A 17,570-nucleotide genomic window follows, 5' to 3' on the forward strand; every position below is an offset into this window, starting at 1 on the left:
GTCAGAATTAAAGGAGGGGAGATAATTGCGATGTGAAACAAAAGTAGCACTTAAAAAAGAAAAAAAAAAAAGATAAGAAAAGAAGAGAAAGGGAGGGAAAAAAAAAGTGCAGACACCTAAATTCCTTGCCCTGCCTTCCTCCCACTCGCCAGCCCCTCCTCGTCACGGACTTTCCCCAAAACGCATCTTGGCGAGTTTCTGCTTTCGGCAGCCGGGTGGGAGCGGGGAAAGGCATAAATCTCCCGTGGCGACAGCAGCAGCGCCTTGCATGGCAATAACGGCGTTATTAATAATAGCAATAATAATCATCTTTATTGTTCAACACCTCGCTGCTTTGGCCTTCCCCCGGGGGTGATTCGCGCCCTGAGCCCACCCCCCCTACACCCCCCCCCCCCACACACACACCCCCCGCACCTACTCCCCGAGGGGCGAGAGGAGCCCCCAGATATTGGGACGCGCAAACTTAACGCCGAAGTTACGCGGGGCTGCGGAGTTGCATCAGCACAAGAGGTTCCCCCCCACCCCCCCCCGCGTCACCCCCCGGTTCCCTTTGCAAAGGCTGGGGGGCGGCAGCTCCCGGCCCGGCCCCCCACCCCGGGCCCCAGAAGAAGTAGGTTTTATTTGGGGGGGGGAGTGGGGGGGGGGTGTGGGGGTGTCTGAGAGGAGCCAAACGCAGCCGAAGGGTCGGGGGAGGAAAAGCTTCAGCTATTGAAAGAGCCGCGATTGCCGCCGCGGAAGGGGAAGGGGGGGGGGGAGACTATGACTATGTTGAAACGGTTTATTAGCATAAATTGACACCTAATTGTTAAACACGTGAATCAAAGGCAAGCTTTGCTATCTTTCTGCCTAGGCCTCTGTCCACCACGGCTGCAATTAGCATAATTTTTCACTAGTGACGCTGTTCGGGAGGCTCGTTGGCTTTGCCCGGCAATCCGAACCAAATCTTTATTTTTAAATATCCCCTCCGCTTTATCCCCCCCCCACCCCTCACCCCCCCCTTCCCTTCCCACCGTAGCCTAGATTCTTTTCGTTATTATTTTAATCCCAGCCAAGCATCGCATAGTTAAAAGGGGGGGAGTGTGTGTGTGTGTGTGTGTGTGGTGTGTGTGTTGTGTTCAGCTTTTCTTTCTTTCTTTTTTTTTCCTCTCCCTTCTCCTTTCCCTTCTTCCCCTTTGCTGTGGTAAAGCAGAGGCCATTGTTATCAGTGAGCAGCGCGTACCAGTCTATAGGGCAACTAGAATCTCAGGGTTTGGCCATTCAAAGCCCTCAGCTTTTCTGCACATCTTGGAAGCTGGAAAGCATCTTGAATTTTTTTTTTATTTTTTTTTTTCCCTTCCCTCTTCCCCAAACGGAGACAGAGAGACAATTTGAGCTGCCGTAACCGAAAGCTCCACAGCCTGAGCCCCCTCCCCCTCTGTTTTGGCTTTTTTTTTTCTTTTCTTTTTTTTTTTTTTTAAATATATATATATATACACACACATGCATATGCTGGATTTTTTTCGCCTCTCTCTCTCGTATATTCCTTTAACGTTTTTTTAAAGGAAGGGGGTCATTCCTTGCTTATTGATTGCGTGGATGCTGGATGTGAAAATATATTATGTCTGCCTGTGCTTTGCTCGTCAGAGACTAAGGTAAGCCGGACTCAAATAGGCTATCACTTTGTGAATGGCGGAGTATATGTCCCAATGATTTATGACCATATGACTCCAATCTCGGTTCAAGAAGAGTTCACAAGCTTTAAGCTTCCTTCCACGCAGAGACTCTTTTGCAGCCCTCATCCAGGGCCCTTTTTTCCCCCCCTGCTTTAACAACTGGGGAGTTCTGGTTGGGGTGAAGCTCGCTTGTGGGGGGAGGGAAGAGGGAAATTTTAGGAATGTGTCTCTATTTTCCAGGCATATCCACCGCAAAGGCAGGCGCTGGGATTTGAGCTCCTTCTCAGCGGCCGACCTATTGTTTAAGGGCATGTTTGGAATATTTATTATTAATAATAATTGGAATTAAAAGCGGGGCTATGCCTGCTTTTCGCTGGCTCTGGGAAATATACCTTAGGAGGGGGCGGGGGGAGGGGAAAGGCGCTGCTCTTCTTCATAAACACAGTCAGGTTGTGAATTTAGGATTTCCAACATGGAGGGGATGGCTTTACAGGAGCCTCTGCCTCGGATTTCTTTAATCCTTTTCCCCCGACAGCCTGATTTATACATATTTTCCCCCGGAGCATCCTCCTCCCCGCAGGTTTTTTTTCCCCCTCTCTCACCTTCCCTTCAAATTTAAATTTTTTATTGGTTTGGTTTTGATTTTTTCGGGATTGTTTTGGTTGGGTTTGGTTTTTTTCCCTTTAAAAAACCGCCTTTAAATCCTCACACTCCAAAGTTACAGCCAAAGAGTTTGTGCTTAAACGTTACCGCTCGCAAAGTGAAACTTGGAGGGTGATGAAACACCCCCAGCTCGGATCCGGCTTTAATTGGAACAGGAGATAATCGAATATTTATTATTCTGCCTGAGATTTTTTTTTTTTTTCTTTTCCTAAACAATTCCTTGGAGTAAATAATTAGGATTGCGGCCGTCCCCGGCAAAGATAAATGAGCGGCATTTGTGAGGCGCTGAGAGATGAGGTACAAAGCCAATCTTGTGTGGAAGCCACAAGCGAGGCAGCTTTTGGGCGAAGGGGGCTGTAAATTTATTTTATGGACGTTAAAAAAAAAAGAAGAGAGAGAGAGATAAAAAACTGGCGGCTGTTATTTTTAGCTGAGCCTCTCTGCTCGGGGTTGGTTTGGGGTTTTTGTTGGTGTGGGGGGTGGTTTTTTTTTGGGGTGGGTTTTTTTTTTTAAAGGAACCTATGCCAGACAGGAAGGCCTTGGAGAAATTCCCACCTCTGCCCTGGTAGATATTTTCAGCAAACCTATTCATAATCAAGGCGCTGCTGTTTGTTAATTAATTCGCAGCTTCTCGGCTCGGGGAGAGGAGTCTACTTTTTAATAAGACATATTTATCATGGCGAGGAAAGCAAATGAGAATAACTTCCAGCAAGGATCTCAGCCCCTCTGTAGACAATAATACATCTCCGTGGAAGATACAATACAGATTTGGGAATGCATAAAGGATTTAATCAGGGTAGAAAAGCGAAGCAGTCCCTTCGTGGGCACGTTGTCTGGGGCTGTGTTAGAAGTATATGGAGGTTTCATATGACATGACATAAGAAGACAGCAGCCAGGGAAGGGGAAAAAAGATGTTATTTATTGTCGAGCTGTGGCTTCTGTTAAACCCTGGTACTTAGAAATATCGCATTAGACTTTATCTCCACAGAGTTTATTTTATTTTATTTTGGAGAATGAAAGAGCCCAGATAAAATTAAATATACAATAGATACAATTAAATATACAATGGATATCAATTTCAAAACAAAATGCACAGTGGCTCCTCGCAAACTCTGAGCTGCAGAGAGAAGTCACTGCCTTTTTTAAAAATAGGATTGCTGCTTGATTTATCCTCAAACATCAGATTATTTTCAGGTCAGGACAGTTTTCATATTTTTAAGGGTATTTCTAGTCTGTCTTTATGGTTGAGAAAGTTTATGGTTTGAGAAAAGGAAGAAAAAGAAATAGATAAATAACTATTAAAAAAAGAAAAAAAAAAGGCCAGAGAGAGAAAGAAAACTGGAAGGTTTTGTTTCATTTTGTAATTTGAGGTTTTGGATTGGGTTTTTAGACTTTGTAAGCTTGGATTGAGGGAGGGAGGAACGATAAAAAAATCAAAGGGTAGAAAGTTAAGAGCAAATGGTCTGGTGACACGTTTGTTTTCCAAGGGAAAAAAAAAAAAAAAAGAAGCCCAAAACAAAACCCAACAGCAATTAAAGTGGCTTTAGAATCACATCTTGCCAATGGTAGTTCCAGCTTCAAGACCGATGAGTACAAAGCAGGGCAGGCAATGAAGGGGTATGTTTTCTAAATACAACCTGTGCTACCAAAGAGAGAGAGAGACTAACAAACAGGCCAAAGGAAGCACATTCTTGAATCCATGCCCCTGCTTAAAATCTGCTTAAAATATTTGCACTGAATTCCAAAGACATTGTGTAAACAGCCAACCAAGCCAACTGTGTCAGGACAGCGTTACCTGCATAAAACATATTGACTATTTGCTGTTTCCAGTTTAAAAACAAACATACAGGACAGGAGGCCCTGGGATAAACTCAGCAGACTTTTAATTTCAGATGATACATAATGTCTTGCTGGTTTTCATGCGTGTGAATAGCTGATTTGAATAGGTCAGGGATAAGAAAGCAGGACTTTCATTCCTTTCATGCTTGTAGCTAGCAATTATCCCTTCTGTGTTCTTATATTTACGTTAATGGGGGTGTTAGCTGGACGTGGATGTGTATATGTGCACACAACACACACATCTATATGCATATATGTACGTGTGGGGGTGTGTGTGTGTCTATGTATATTGAGAAATATAGGAGTAAATAGATGTATACAGATGAAACCACGTGTACTTACAGAGCATGTGTGTAGTTACACACCCTGGGTGCTTTCCTCTAAGGGGAAAACACCAAGAAGTGTAAGCAACCAACCAGGAAAACAGTGTGTCCCCCCCCCCCCAAATCAGCTCGATACTTTTGCACTGTAACATTTGTTGAGCCTCCTTAGGCTGCACATAGGACAAAATCTGCTCAAAGCATCTGTTCGCCCTGTTCTGCGGGACCCTATTCATGTCATGGGCCTTTCAGGCCCCAAGATGGATTCATAGGCTGGGTACTATTATTGTGTGTTTTCTCCTAACCTTTCAGGTCAGCTTCCAATAGACAGCTGGAAACGGCCTGTCACGTGGCCTTGGGGTGCCAATGTTCTGCCATAGGGGTGTCAAGACCCTGGTAGCCGGAAAAATCATTTTGGGGAGTCCCAGAGATGCAGAAGACAACGTACTACGACAGCTCCACGCTCTTTGGGGGTTACTCCTATGGGAGTGCCAATGGGTTCGGCTACGAGGGTCCCCAGCAGCCCTTCCAGCCGGCCTCTCACGTGGAGAACGACTACCAGAGGTCTGCCTGCTCCCTCCAGTCTCTTGGCAACACAACCCCGCACGCAAAAAGTAAAGACCTGAACGGGAGCTGCATGCGTCCAAGTTTGCCCCAGGAGCACCACCCGCCTCCCCCCGTCTCGCCGCCCCCGAACCCCGGCACCAACACCACCAGTAGCAACAGCAATAACCAGTCGGGGAGCAGTAAAACTGCCCCCAGCAAAGCCAACCTCAGCGCAAACGCCAGTCTCACCAAGCAGATTTTCCCCTGGATGAAAGAATCGAGGCAAAACTCCAAGCAGAAAAACAGCTCCCCTAGCACAGGTACACTGCTCCGCTTGCCTAACCAGCGAGGTAACGAAGCCATCGGCTGGAGTGGTCTTGTTTGGAGGGAGGGGAAGGAGGGTGAGGATCCAGCAAGGATCCCAGTGCTGGCCATGATCCCAACGCTGCCAGCCACACGCCCCAGCCAGCCTGAGAGGACCTTGGCCCATCCTGCAGCCCTGACTGTGTACACTTGGTTTATTTTAAACATTTCCAGAGCACGGCAGGGAAATACAACCAGGCGGTTGTACACAGCTGATGTCTGACTGTGTGGATACGGATACAGGAAAATGTGCACCCACTGCTCAACCTAGTGATGCTAAAGCAGAGAGCTTTTCTCTTCCCACCTCTCTGCCTCCAGACACAGCAGGAAACATGGTGCTCTCCGAGTGCACACATGTTCATGGAGAGCATATGCATGAACACATGGGTATTTTCACCTCCATACACACACTCTTCTAACCTGATGGGGAGAAAGAAATTAAAAGAGTATGGAAATAGCACTGATTAATATATTAATATAACCTTTGTGGCACACACTTCACTCTACATTAACATAATTTATCTGTTATACACATATTTATCTCACAGAAGAAGTAGTAGGTACAAATGCAATTCGGTGTTTGACAATGTACAAGCAAATATTTGTGTTGCAGGGCTACAAGATGTGTGTGTCTGTGTGCATTCGTACCCCAGCAAACAAAATACCTCCCAACACTGACCCGTGTTGGTATTAATTGGCTTTGCAGTGACTGCCCCCCCTGCCAAATATTATTTTCTCAAAATTATCTGTTGGAAATAATCGACTCCTAAATAAATGGCCCTGGAATCCTTTTCTACATGACATGATCAAATTTTCATAAACCAGGGGCAGCTTGGAGAACAGAACTCTTAATAAATGACATGATTATGGAGTGCAGGCTAATGCAAAGGGGTGAGGGAAGGGAGGGGGGTCGAACTCTTGTGCCTGCTCCAGGATTTATTAAGAAACGATGCATTCAATTTCTGCATGTAAGTAATTATCTTTTATTTCATTTCACGGCCAGCAGAAACCTGCAGCGGCGAGAAAAGCCCTCCAGGCTCCTCGGCCTCCAAGAGAGCCCGCACAGCCTACACCAGTGCTCAGCTGGTGGAGCTGGAGAAGGAATTCCACTTCAACCGCTACCTGTGCAGGCCCCGTCGCGTAGAGATGGCCAACCTGCTGAACCTCAGCGAGAGGCAGATCAAGATCTGGTTCCAGAACAGGAGGATGAAGTATAAGAAAGATCAGAAGTCAAAAGGCATGGGGTCTTCCTCGGGAGGGCCATCGCCCACCGGCAGCCCTCCCCAGCCCATGCAATCCTCCGCCGGATTTATGAACGCCTTGCACACCATGAGCAGTAACTACGATGCCCCTTCGCCGCCTTCCTTCAATAAACCCCACCAAAATGCCTATGCCATGTCAACTAACTACCAAAACCCCATCAAAGGCTGCCCCTCCCAACAGAAATACGCCAACACGGCCCCCGAGTACGACCCCCACGTCTTACAAGGGAACGGGGTGACCTACGGGACTCCCAGTATGCAAGGAAGCCCCGTCTATGTTGGAGGTAACTATGTGGATTCTATGCCCACCTCTGGCCCGTCCCTTTACGGTCTCAATCACCTGCCACATCACCAGGCTGCCAACATGGACTACAACGGGCCTCCGCAGATGCCCCCGAGCCAGCACCACGGACCATGCGAGACCCACCCCACCTACACAGACCTTTCCACGCACCACGCTTCTTCTCAGGGCAGAATCCAAGAGGCGCCCAAGCTGACCCACCTGTGATAGGGAGCAGGGACAGGCTCAGGCAAAGCGGATGGGACCCCGCCACGGGGTGTGGGAGAAGGGAAGAGGGCAGGACTGGCTTCAGGAACATTTGTGTTGAGCTGTTTTCTATCTTTGTTTTCCTTTGACAGGGCAATTTCTACCAGGGTGTTGTGCTTGCTGTTGGCACGTCTGGGTTTTATTAGGCACAATTTCCAACCATTTCAGTGGTTACTGCCAAGAGCAGCTCTCTCTCTCTCTTTGAAAAGATATACCTCCCGTGTTTTAACACAAATGCTTCTGAAATGAGTTTGGGGTAGTTTTGTGGGAATCTAGCAGGATTTTTAGCAGCATCATCCTTCATTTCCAAACCAAGCACAGATGGGCAGTGATAATTCTCGGACACTGGAAAGGAGAATAGTCAACCAGGCAAGTCCTTACAGTTGGCATCTCTGCATCTACACAATACATACTTAACCTAAAGAGATTCGCAAGAAAACTACCCTCCTCTCCAACTCCTTCTCAAGAGGAACCTCGTGCTTCCCTTTCCAGCCTTCAGAGGAAGGGCATCCTTTTTCACTGAGCAGCTTCCCACCAGTCCCCACAGAAACTGCAAATATACATACCTGCCAACATGTGGGATTCACACTCTTCCCCTCCGGTCTCTGCCTCCCCTCTCAAAAATAAAGAATAATAATAAGAAAAAAAATAGAATAAGAGAGATCTAAGAATTGCAAAAAGTTTGGGAAACAAGTTTTTGAAATGCCTAACCCCCCTCCCACCAACAGTAACAGCAGTCCAAAGAGAGGAAGAAAGAGTTGACAGGTCTGAATATTTTCCCACCTTCACCTCTGATGATGTGAAGTCTCCACTCGATGACACCAGGGTTGGGTTTTTTTTGTTGTTTTGTTTTGGGGGTATTTTTCTTAGGGTTCATTAACAGAAAAGCAATCTTAAGACTTAGAAGTCCTACGCTTCTTTCCTCCTCTTCTCTTGACCTTACGTGAAAACAGGGTATATTTGAACAAATGGAATGTCCTCCAATTGAAGCAGAAGTGAATGGATATCTAGTATTTGCTAATGCTTTCTTGTCTGGACATCTTTGTTGCACTTAGAGTTTACATATAATGGGTATAAAAACAACTTTGAAGGGCGTTCGTCCAACTCAGTCGAGATGTCCTTCAATAGGTGTGTGTTCTGGTGAACATTCATATATATTTATTGGTTATAGCCAGTTTAAAATATTTTCCTTTTTTTTGTATTATTTATCCCCAATATTATGTATTTATATGAGGAAAAAAAAAGAATCAAATTGTACTTTTTTAGTATTTACTTGTTATAAAGGACATTGTGTTTCCTTGTCATTGTACAACAAGCTTATTTTAGTTATTGTAATTTAGAAAGACCAGTAGTTTTATGTTACCTTCGTACTTATGAATAATGTAATTAGTTCTACTGGAGGCATGAGAGCAGAACCAGACTGTAATTGTATAGTCCTGAATTAGAAGAACTATAGCTAATCCTTCCCTCCCACCTCACCCCTCCTCTTTGGAGATCTTTCTTTGTTCTTACAGTAGTTATTTTATTTCCTCGCTTAAGGGTTGTCTGTTGAGCAATTCTTGAATAAACTTTCTGTTATCAATTTTATCTCGTCCTATCAGTCGGGTTTAAAGGCGTAAATACAGGATGTCTGTGGCAAAAACAGCGATGGGAGCGCAGGAAAGGGATCACCCGGAGCCCAGGCTGCGGGGTTCCTGTCTGGGTCCTCTTCTGGGGTGAAACCCCAGGGGTTCGGGCCAAGAGGGGCCGGTTCGGCCCCCGTTGTCCCCTCCGCGCCCCCTCCGCGCCCGCGGCCACAAAGGGGGGGGTCACGTGGCGCCGGGGTCGGGCTGCCATTGGGCCGCGAATGAAAACAAAGGAAAAGGATTAATCACCAAAAGAGGGGGAAAAAAGAAGAGAAAGAAAAAGAAAAGAAAAAAAAAAACCAACCCCAAAACCCCCAGAGTTCCCGTGCGGGGACCTGAAAAGTGACGAGAAATTAAAATACTTCAATCCATTATTGCAATTAATTGTTATTAAAGCGCAGGCACGCACACATGCGCGCACACACGCACACAGGCACCCACACCCCTACACCCCCCCCGCACCCAGACCCGCACCTCAAATTGTTATTAAAGGGGGGAAGAAGCCGCGCCAAAGGTTACATTATCAGTGCGAGCAAGAGGGAGAATAACCCTTTGCCAGCAGCGAAAGCAGATGGGATAATACCGTGAATAATTTGCTTTTTATGCTCTAAAGCCCTAAGAAAACTTATATTAAAGCAGCGAGGGACAATAAAAGTTTTATGGTTCTGGAAAAGGGAGTGAGCTGCTTGTCAGGCTCGAAACGCTCCATTTCTGTGGCTGATGGAGAGGGGAAAGTCCCCTCCGGAGGAAAGGAGAGGGGGTTTTGGTTGCTGCCGAGAGAAAAGGGTGAAAAGGCTGTAAAAGGTACTGAGAAAAAAAGAAAAAAGGCTGGATTGCAGGAACAAGGAGGATGCGTGTGTGTCCGTGTTTTATACACCTGTGTGCACATCCAGAGGGGTCTGGATAAACCCTCGAGTATAAAAAGGTCGAGTGGAGAAAGCTTCGCATGAGAAACGATCTTGCATTTCTTTCTATCTCTGTTCCCTCTTAATAAATGAAGTTCCAGGTTAATAATTATAACCTTCGTGCAATAATAAATAACGGTGTAAGAGAGAGACAGGGCTTGTTTTTCTCCCCAGGACCGGGGCTGGGTTATGCCCGTCCATGCAGAGAGCAATTTACCATCCGAGGATACTGTAATTTAAAGGCATAAAGGCGTGCAGGCTCTGATTGGGATCGGCTCAAAGAACAGGAGCTTGGGCTGGGCTTAGGTTTGGCGCTGGTTCCCCCCCCCGCCACCCCCACTCGCCCCTCAGCCCTTGCACATCATTTTCCCAGTCGCCATGTTGCTGGGGGTTTGTGGGATTCCCAGGAACTGGTTAAAATGGGGAAAAAGGAACCAATTCCCAGGCTCAGGGCGTGACACCTTCGCAGCTTCTCGATGGGCTCCTCCAGCTCCTCACAGCCGCGGCTTCAGCCTCTCCGCTGTGTTAAAGCGGCAGCAGGCCCGGGGTCCTCTGGCCATGGTTGTGTTTCTCCATCGGTCACGAACCTCGTGGATTTATCCTCAGAAGGTGATGCCTTTCCCCTTACCTAGAGTGATTTTTTCCCCTTTGCCTCCGCGTGGTGCGTGGGAAAAATCTCTCTTTCCCCAGGAGGTTTTTTTTTCCTCGGTTCCCCTCCCCACTCCCCTCACAACTTGGATGTTAAAAGCAGCGAGAACAGTTGGGAGCGGCTGGAAGGAGTTTCCTTTCTCATCCCAAAAAAACTCTCTTTCCCCAGCAAACCACACCATCCCTTTAAGTGTGGGGAGGAACCAGCAGCCTGATGACAAAGCCCCGCCACCCCCAAAATCCCACTTCAATCCGAACAAGCCAGGAATGATCAGAAACTCAGCTATTAATTTTTACATCAGCCCCGACCTGCCGAGCCTGAGCAGATTTATGCTGATTTCCATAAACACATCCACAGCTATGAAACATTTAGGGAAATTCTCCCTTCAATCGAGCTGAGTATTGTAATTTTGTTTTTTTATTTTCTTCACCCCTTTGCTAAACTGAGCTGCAGCCCCGGCTCCAGCTTTAGATTTATTATGTGCTTCTCAGAAACCCTTACCACCCACACAGATGCTTGAGCTGACAAAAGTTTCTAGGCTTCTCCCCGCGTGAATGCAGCCTGCCAGTCCCTCTCTGCTGCAAAATGGGAGAAATGGAGCTTGAACAAACAAACTACAAGCCAGCCACATCTCCATCCTGCAGGAGACACTTTATTCCCCCCTTCCACAATCGCCTGAATTTTTCCTTCCCGAATTTGGGCCCTTGGATTAAACTTTTTCAGACTTTTTTGGGTTGAAGTAACTCTTTAGCAAAAGCCAAATTTCCTTGCTGAGTGAGTTAGGCCGAGCTGTCAAAAGTCTTTCGAGAAAAAGATTGATCGTTTCTCTCTTCTCTTCGGTTTGTGTGGACCCGAGCACTTTAAAAAGGGGGGAAAAAATCTTCCTGGGAAATGACTTTTCATTTTATTTATTTAGTAAACTCTGGAAGTGGAGCTGTTTATTGGCGGGGGAAAAGATGGGAAGGAAGAAATGTGATTTCAAAGATATCCGTGACCTTAAAACATTGCTGGCCTTTAAAGATAAGTGTAAAGGGTCCATTAAGTCTGGCTTTGGAAGCAGAAGGATTATGCTGTTTCCTTAAAAGTAATTTAAGCAGGTAAATCGGGCTGGTCTAACTATCCTTGGCTTGGAACCTCACTTGATTTCCTAAGTGCTCTTATCCAAACTTAGACACAAACCTCCGGACCAGACCCTCCACTTGGCTTGAACTTTCAAGCTCTGCGAGACATATAGAGATATATCTGTATGTGTATTTTACACACGTACACGTATGATATGCAAATACAAACCGGCAGCCCCGGCTTGGCTTGCCAGACCCGAGGTCCCTCCCATCTCCCCTCCGGTTCAGGCTGCATTTCCCTGGCTGCCGGCGGGCACCTCGGAGGATGGGGGGGTTGGAAGGAGGGAGGGGGGAGTAAAACCCCTTTTCCCACGCCTGGTTTCCCCTCACCCAGGGGTGCAGATTGTCGGGAGCTCAGCGAGGCTGGGCAGACAGTGCAGGCAGGGATGCAGGACCAGGTAGTAGAGGCAGCAAGGGAAGTACAGGCAGTAAGGGCAGTACAGGCAGCACAGACAGGACAGGCAGTACAGCCAGTAAGGGCAGCACAGGCAGCACAGGCAGTAAGGGCAGCACAGGCAGAGGCTTCAGAGCCACCCAGCAGCCCACAGCCGGCCGCAGAGGGATGACGGCGGGGAGGAGGAGGAGGAGGAGGGGGGTGGAAAAGGCTTTTCTGGGAATCTTTTCTAGCCTTATTTCCCCCCCTCCCTTTTTTTTTTAATCAATTAAAGAAAATAATGCTTTCTGTTTGCCACCAGGCCCCGCCTGCCATTGGCCAGGGCTGGCCACGTGACCAATTGGCTGCAATTTCGCCCCAGTCTCGAGTTTAATAGAGCAAGGTCCCCATCCGCCTGTAGTATCAGCAATATAACAATTATAAAAAGCCCGAGAACCATCATCGTCACTGCCATAAAAACTGAGGCCCTCAGATTTCTTTCCCCCTCCTCCTCCCTCTCCTCCCCCCACCCCCCCCCTCCCGCTTTTTAAACCCTGGGCCCTGGAAAAGCCATGAATTTTGAATTTGAGAGGGAGATCGGGTTTATAAATAGCCAGCCTTCGCTCGCAGAGTGCCTGACGTCTCTTCCCGCTGTCCTGGAGACATTTCAAACTTCATCAATCAAGGACTCGACATTAATTCCTCCTCCTTTTGAGCAAACCGTCCTCAGCCTGAATCCTTGTTCCAGCAGCCAGGCAAGACCGAGGAGCCAAAAAAGAGCATCGCATGGCCTGCTCCAGCTCCAGCCCCAGCCTCCGGCACAGCCCGGCCCCTTGGCAGCGGAATTCCCCTGGATGAAGGAGAAGAAATCGTCCAAGAAAGCTACCCAGGCTCCATCCTCTTCTTCCTCCTCTTCCCCCCCATCATCTTCCTCGGTGCCGGTCCCTGCCGCAGGATCTCCTGCAGGTTCGTATAATGAGAGGGTGAGGGGGTGTTTGCTGAAATCGGAGAGGATCCGAATAATAAACAATCCCCCCACCCCCCCCAACCCCCACCCCATCACGGCCCTACCCCAGATACCCCCCCTCCCCCGACTTTGCCCCGCACCTCCCCCGAAACCGTGTCACGCAATAAAATACACCGCAGCAATGTACACAGCCGGGGGTGTCTGTGTGGGGAAGATATTTCTCTTCCCCCCCACAAATAAAAGAGCAAATTGCAGTAACTTCTGAGGAAGCGAAGAGGGAGAAGGGGCCGGGGGAGCCGGGGGAGCCGGGTTCTTTATTGGCTCCAGCGGGGAAAGCTGGCAGCTGAGCCACAGCCCCACTCGCTTGACTTTCCCTCCCAGCCCCGCTTTTATTTTACTTTATGTTATTGTATTTTATTATATTACAGCCTACAGGGAAAATAACAGCCACCCCCACCCCAAACATCAACAAAACCAACCCAAACCCTAAAGAAGAAGGGACTGGGGGAAAGAAAGACGGGTGGGTAAGGCGGAGGCTGCTACTAAGAGGATGGGGAGGTGGAAAGAGCGAAAGCAGAACTCTCAGCGTCCAGCACCGTGGGGAAAGTCAGGTCCCCGTTGCAAAAATAAAAGAAATACCCCCCCAAAATCTTTCCCTGGCCCCCAATAAAGGAATGGTTTCTCTCCGGGGTGCCCCGTGGCCGGGGAGCTCAGCAGCCCTGGCCAGGGACTTTCCTTCCCCCCGGGACGAGATGTTGAAGACACAATTGAGTGTTTGGGTATTTTAATGGCACCGCTCAGGTAAATGCTCGGGCAGGAGAAGGGCGGACACCGGAGCTCATTGGTCAGATAATACAGGAATAATGAAATCAAAGCTCCGCTGCGTCCGTCCCCGAACTACCGGTAACAGAGAAGGGAAAGAAAAAAATAGGAAGGAAAGGGTCGAAATTCCCCTTGTCCGCGAAGGTGGCAGCGAAGGAAGGTCTTGAAAGGAAGAGGCCAGGGAACAAAATCCTTTCTCCTTCTTGGGGCAAGGGGACAGGAGAATGATTTCAAAGTCTCTTCCACAGTGGGAAGAGTTTAATTAAATATTTCGCCTCTCCTGGAGCGGCTCCCCCCCTTCCTGATAATCTGCCCTGCCCGCAACAGGGAGGGGACAGATCCAGACCCTCGGCTTTGCTCCCGCTCCTTCTTCTTGCAACGTGCGGGTTTGTTTTTGTTTTTGTTTTTGTTTTTTTTTCCCCTGTGTGTTTTAAGACATCCAGGGGCTGGCAGACACCAGCGGCTCCAGGAGGCTCCGGACCGCGTACACCAACACGCAGCTGCTGGAGCTGGAGAAGGAATTTCACTTCAACAAATACCTCTGCAGGCCCCGGCGGGTGGAGATCGCGGCTCTGCTCGACCTCACCGAGCGCCAAGTCAAGGTCTGGTTCCAGAACCGCCGGATGAAGCACAAGAGGCAAACCCAGTACAAGGAACCCCCCGACGGGGATCTCGCCTACCCCAACCTGGATGAAGGCAGCGACCCCGCGGAGGAGGCTGAGGAGAGCCCCGCTTTCGGGTCGGTCCCGGAGCCCACCGGGCCCTACCAAAGCAACAAGCCGGGACACGAGGAGCCCGGGAGCCCGCGGTTCGCGGCGGCCGGGGCGGAGCGGGCGGCCGCGGGGGAGCCCATCGCCGCCGGCGGCCCCTCGGACCCCGCTTACCCCGAGAGCCAGGACTCGCCTTTGTTGCCAGACCTGAGCATCTTCTCGGCAGAGTCCTGCCTGCAGCTCTCGGAGGAGCTTTCTCCCGGGCTCCAGGGCTCCCTGGAGAGCCCCGTCCACTTCTCCGAGGAAGACCTGGACTTTTTTACAAGCGCACTTTGTACTATAGATTTACAACATTTAAATTTCCAATAGCTCGCCGCTCGCCTCGCCGCTTCTGTCCCCTCCAGGCGCATCAGCCCCATCCCGAGTCACTGCCAGCTCCCCCGCCCTCCAATCTCCTGTGGGAGGGGGGAGGGCACCCCCAAAAATAAACCCAAGTCATCTCTCATTCAATCACCCCATCCCGCTCTCCCCACCCCCCCAAACACTTCCTTTTAGAGCTCCTCACATTGTGGGACCCGAATCACCCTCCTAGTATTTGTTCTAGAAGGCTCATATGAAAGAACAGCCCGATTTTTGCTAAATGCAGGTATTTAATTGTAGTTTTATATTTTTTCCCCTTATTTATTTTAAAGAAAGCACCCGCTAGTTCCCACGCACATCAGAGATGTCAGCCCCCAAGAGAAAACATTTGTAAATCCTTCAAGCGACTTTCTCAGGAATCAGAACGAGACTTTTAGATTTCTTAATAAAATAAAAATAATAATAATAAAAAAACGACAGAGGAATTTTCCTTCCTCTTTTTAAGTTTTAGATGTAGACTATTTATTCAGATCCTTTAATAGTAAATGGCAAATTATTTATTGTACATTATTTTCATAGAGTAAATAAATGTCTTTATAAAGCCAAGAAACGTGTGTTGCTGCATATTTCATTCGAAAATGTCCGTGGGGTTTTTTTCCCCCTAAATCATTCGCCTTCCTCGTTCCTGCTTTGCAGTAATGATGTCCTAATAATCTCCTCGTGTGCATTGAGAGAGGAGACAAAAGGAATTGCTCCCAACTAAGATTTCAAGCTTCGGGAGTCAGAAATATTTGCTGCCTCCCGTTCCTCTCGCGTTCGCCTTGAGCCGGGTTTGATTGAATTTGGTTTATTATTATTTTGCAGGACATTTGTTTCCAATTTTCACATCTGCCCCGATATCTCTGTAACTGAAAATCCCTCCCGTAAGGAAAATCGCTGGATAAAGGGATGGAAAGCAACACAAAGGCAGCGATCCGAGAGGCGCTGGGGCCGCGCCGGGGGCCGCGGTCGCTCCGCGGAGCCCCCGCACATTCCGCGGTCCGTGCTGGGGGCGGAGGGGCCGCGCAGTTCCCTGCGGCGATCCCCCCACTCGCCCCCCCCGGCCTTTCTCCCCCCTGACCGGCTTGGCAAAAGGAACTCTGCTTCTTGCTCTCAGCCCACTCCTCCTTCTCTCAGCTCTCACAGACGTGCCATATCGCGATTATCGGTGTTTAAACATCCCGGGTTGCGTTTAAAAAACCCCAAAAAAGGCGGAAAGGGAGGATTTTGAGTAAGTGCAAAAAATCCACCTTGGAAGGGTGGTGCGTGCCGGCATTTTAGTCAACAAATAAACGCTATAGAGGAAAGAGGGGTAAGAGATCAGCCTGGAAGAGACCTTTCTTCTTTCCTCCCCTCTTTTTTAGCGGTATAAACCGGGCTCCCCCCCCACCCTTCCCGGCCTTGTAAATCTGTGATCTCCTTCCGCGGCGCTTTGCGCTGCTCTGTCCCGGATCGCGGATCCCTTTACCAAAGCTGCCTCGCAACGTGTAATTTTAAATACAAAACTCATATATCAGGGAGGGTGAAGCAAGGGGAAGAGGGAGGGGGGGGTGGTGGTTCGGGTTTGGGGGGGGGAGGCTTATGAATGAAAAGGGGTCAGCGCAGAAATCAATCGCGGTGACACCCAAAATAAATCATATTACGTCTTTGCTAAGTCATTGGTGCTTCCTCAGACACGGCAGAAATTTGGGAGGCGTTCGAGCGGGGTTTGTGCGAAAGGAACGCGGGAAGGAGAACCCGGGGGAGGGGGGCGGCGTGGGGCAGGGGGCGAGCGGCCGGCAAGCGGGAGGAGATGGGGGGGAGGGAGACACACACGGACCCGCGGAGGCGGCTTTAAAATGGCGCAGGGAGGCGCGGAGAGGAGCGGAGCAGCCATGACAAGCGGCGTTGTCACCAAGCTCTTTCTTTAGGGTTAGGGGAGGGGAAAGCGAAGCCCCGGCCGCCCGTTTGGTTCCTCCGGCCCCGGGGGCTGCCGCGGGGAGCCAGCCGCTCCCGACGGGGCCCTCGGGGACTCTCCCAGGGGGCTGCCGTCTCCCCCCCGCAGAGAGCCGGGCCGTTGTCTGGTGTGCTCGCTGCCTGGAGCCGGCCTGGGTGGGGTGTCCCCCCCCCTTGCCGGGGTCCCCGGGGGAAAGCGAGGAGTCCGGGAAACCTCCGCGTGGTCGCCCGGTATTTTATTTCGGATTCAGAGCATCAGAGCCGGGTTTGCTTTCTGCTTCGGGCTGTGAAAAGAAATAAAAGGAAATAAAGCAAGCCCTCGACAGATGTTTTCGAAATTGCTGTTCGCAGATCTGGATTATCTCTTCCCGCCGCAACAAAGGGGGGTTGATTTTACGGCTACCTTTTTATTCTTAATAATATTACCAGCCTCTTCCCACACCAAACGAGCAGCCGTTTCAAACCCGCTACCATCTCACTCCGGGAAAGGATTAGGTTTATATTGAAAATCGAAGTAGATTGAAATTAAAATATGCAAGTGAACATTACTTAACACCTTCCCATAAATGAAAGCAAAGCGTCTAGCGCACAGTTTGCACTGCCTGCAGACGACTTGCCTTCCCATCCTAGCCTGGGAGTCATCGCATCCCTTCCCGCATCTCACTGCCCTCTCCCACCGACTCCTCTCCTCTCTGAAAGTCCCAGAGCCATGCGGAGAGAAAGCAAGCTCAGGCACAGCCCAAGTACCACAGAAGGCTATTCATTATCTTTAAGTTTATTTAATATCTCCAGCTTCTGGAACATACTCAGCGGCAGCGTTGGCACTGCCAGACGTTGTCTATCAAAGCGCCATTTGTTCCAGTGCTTTACAT

The 17,570-nt window shown here is 49.2% G+C and overlaps 2 protein-coding genes across 3 annotated transcripts; both read left to right on the plus strand.

The window, feature by feature from the left end:
* Positions 1-4,904: 4,904 nt before the first annotated feature.
* HOXB3 (homeobox B3) lies at positions 4,905-7,153 on the plus strand (the record flags this gene model as incomplete). Of its 2 annotated transcripts, none has more annotated exons than XM_084275317.1 (2): positions 4,905-5,340; positions 6,387-7,153. In XM_084275317.1, 2 exons carry the CDS (start codon positions 4,905-4,907, stop codon positions 7,151-7,153), a joined length of 1,203 nt encoding a protein of 400 aa, XP_084131443.1. The 2 variants fall into 2 exon arrangements, with proteins under 2 accessions (XP_084131443.1, XP_084131444.1); XM_084275318.1 differs by having other exon boundaries at positions 6,390-7,153.
* A 5,142-nt stretch (positions 7,154-12,295) lies between these two features.
* Positions 12,296-15,324, plus strand: HOXB2 (homeobox B2). Its single transcript, XM_084275556.1, has 2 exons — positions 12,296-12,831; positions 14,090-15,324. The coding sequence occupies exons 1-2, from the start codon at positions 12,438-12,440 to the stop codon at positions 14,731-14,733; spliced, it is 1,038 nt and encodes a 345-aa protein (XP_084131682.1). The 5' UTR covers positions 12,296-12,437; the 3' UTR covers positions 14,734-15,324.
* Positions 15,325-17,570: the final 2,246 nt, after the last annotated feature.

This window comes from Gallinula chloropus, assembly GCF_964237585.1.
Source record: "Gallinula chloropus genome assembly, chromosome: 26".
NCBI classification, from domain to species: domain Eukaryota; kingdom Metazoa; phylum Chordata; class Aves; order Gruiformes; family Rallidae; genus Gallinula; species Gallinula chloropus.

Coding starts and splice junctions, on each gene's coding strand:
- HOXB2 (XM_084275556.1), top strand. CDS start 12,438: ATGAATTTTGAATTTGAGAGGGAGATCGGGTTTATAAATAGCCAGCCT. Junction 12,832..14,089: donor TGCCGCAGGATCTCCTGCAG/GTTCGTATAATG, acceptor GTGTGTTTTAAG/ACATCCAGGGGCTGGCAGAC.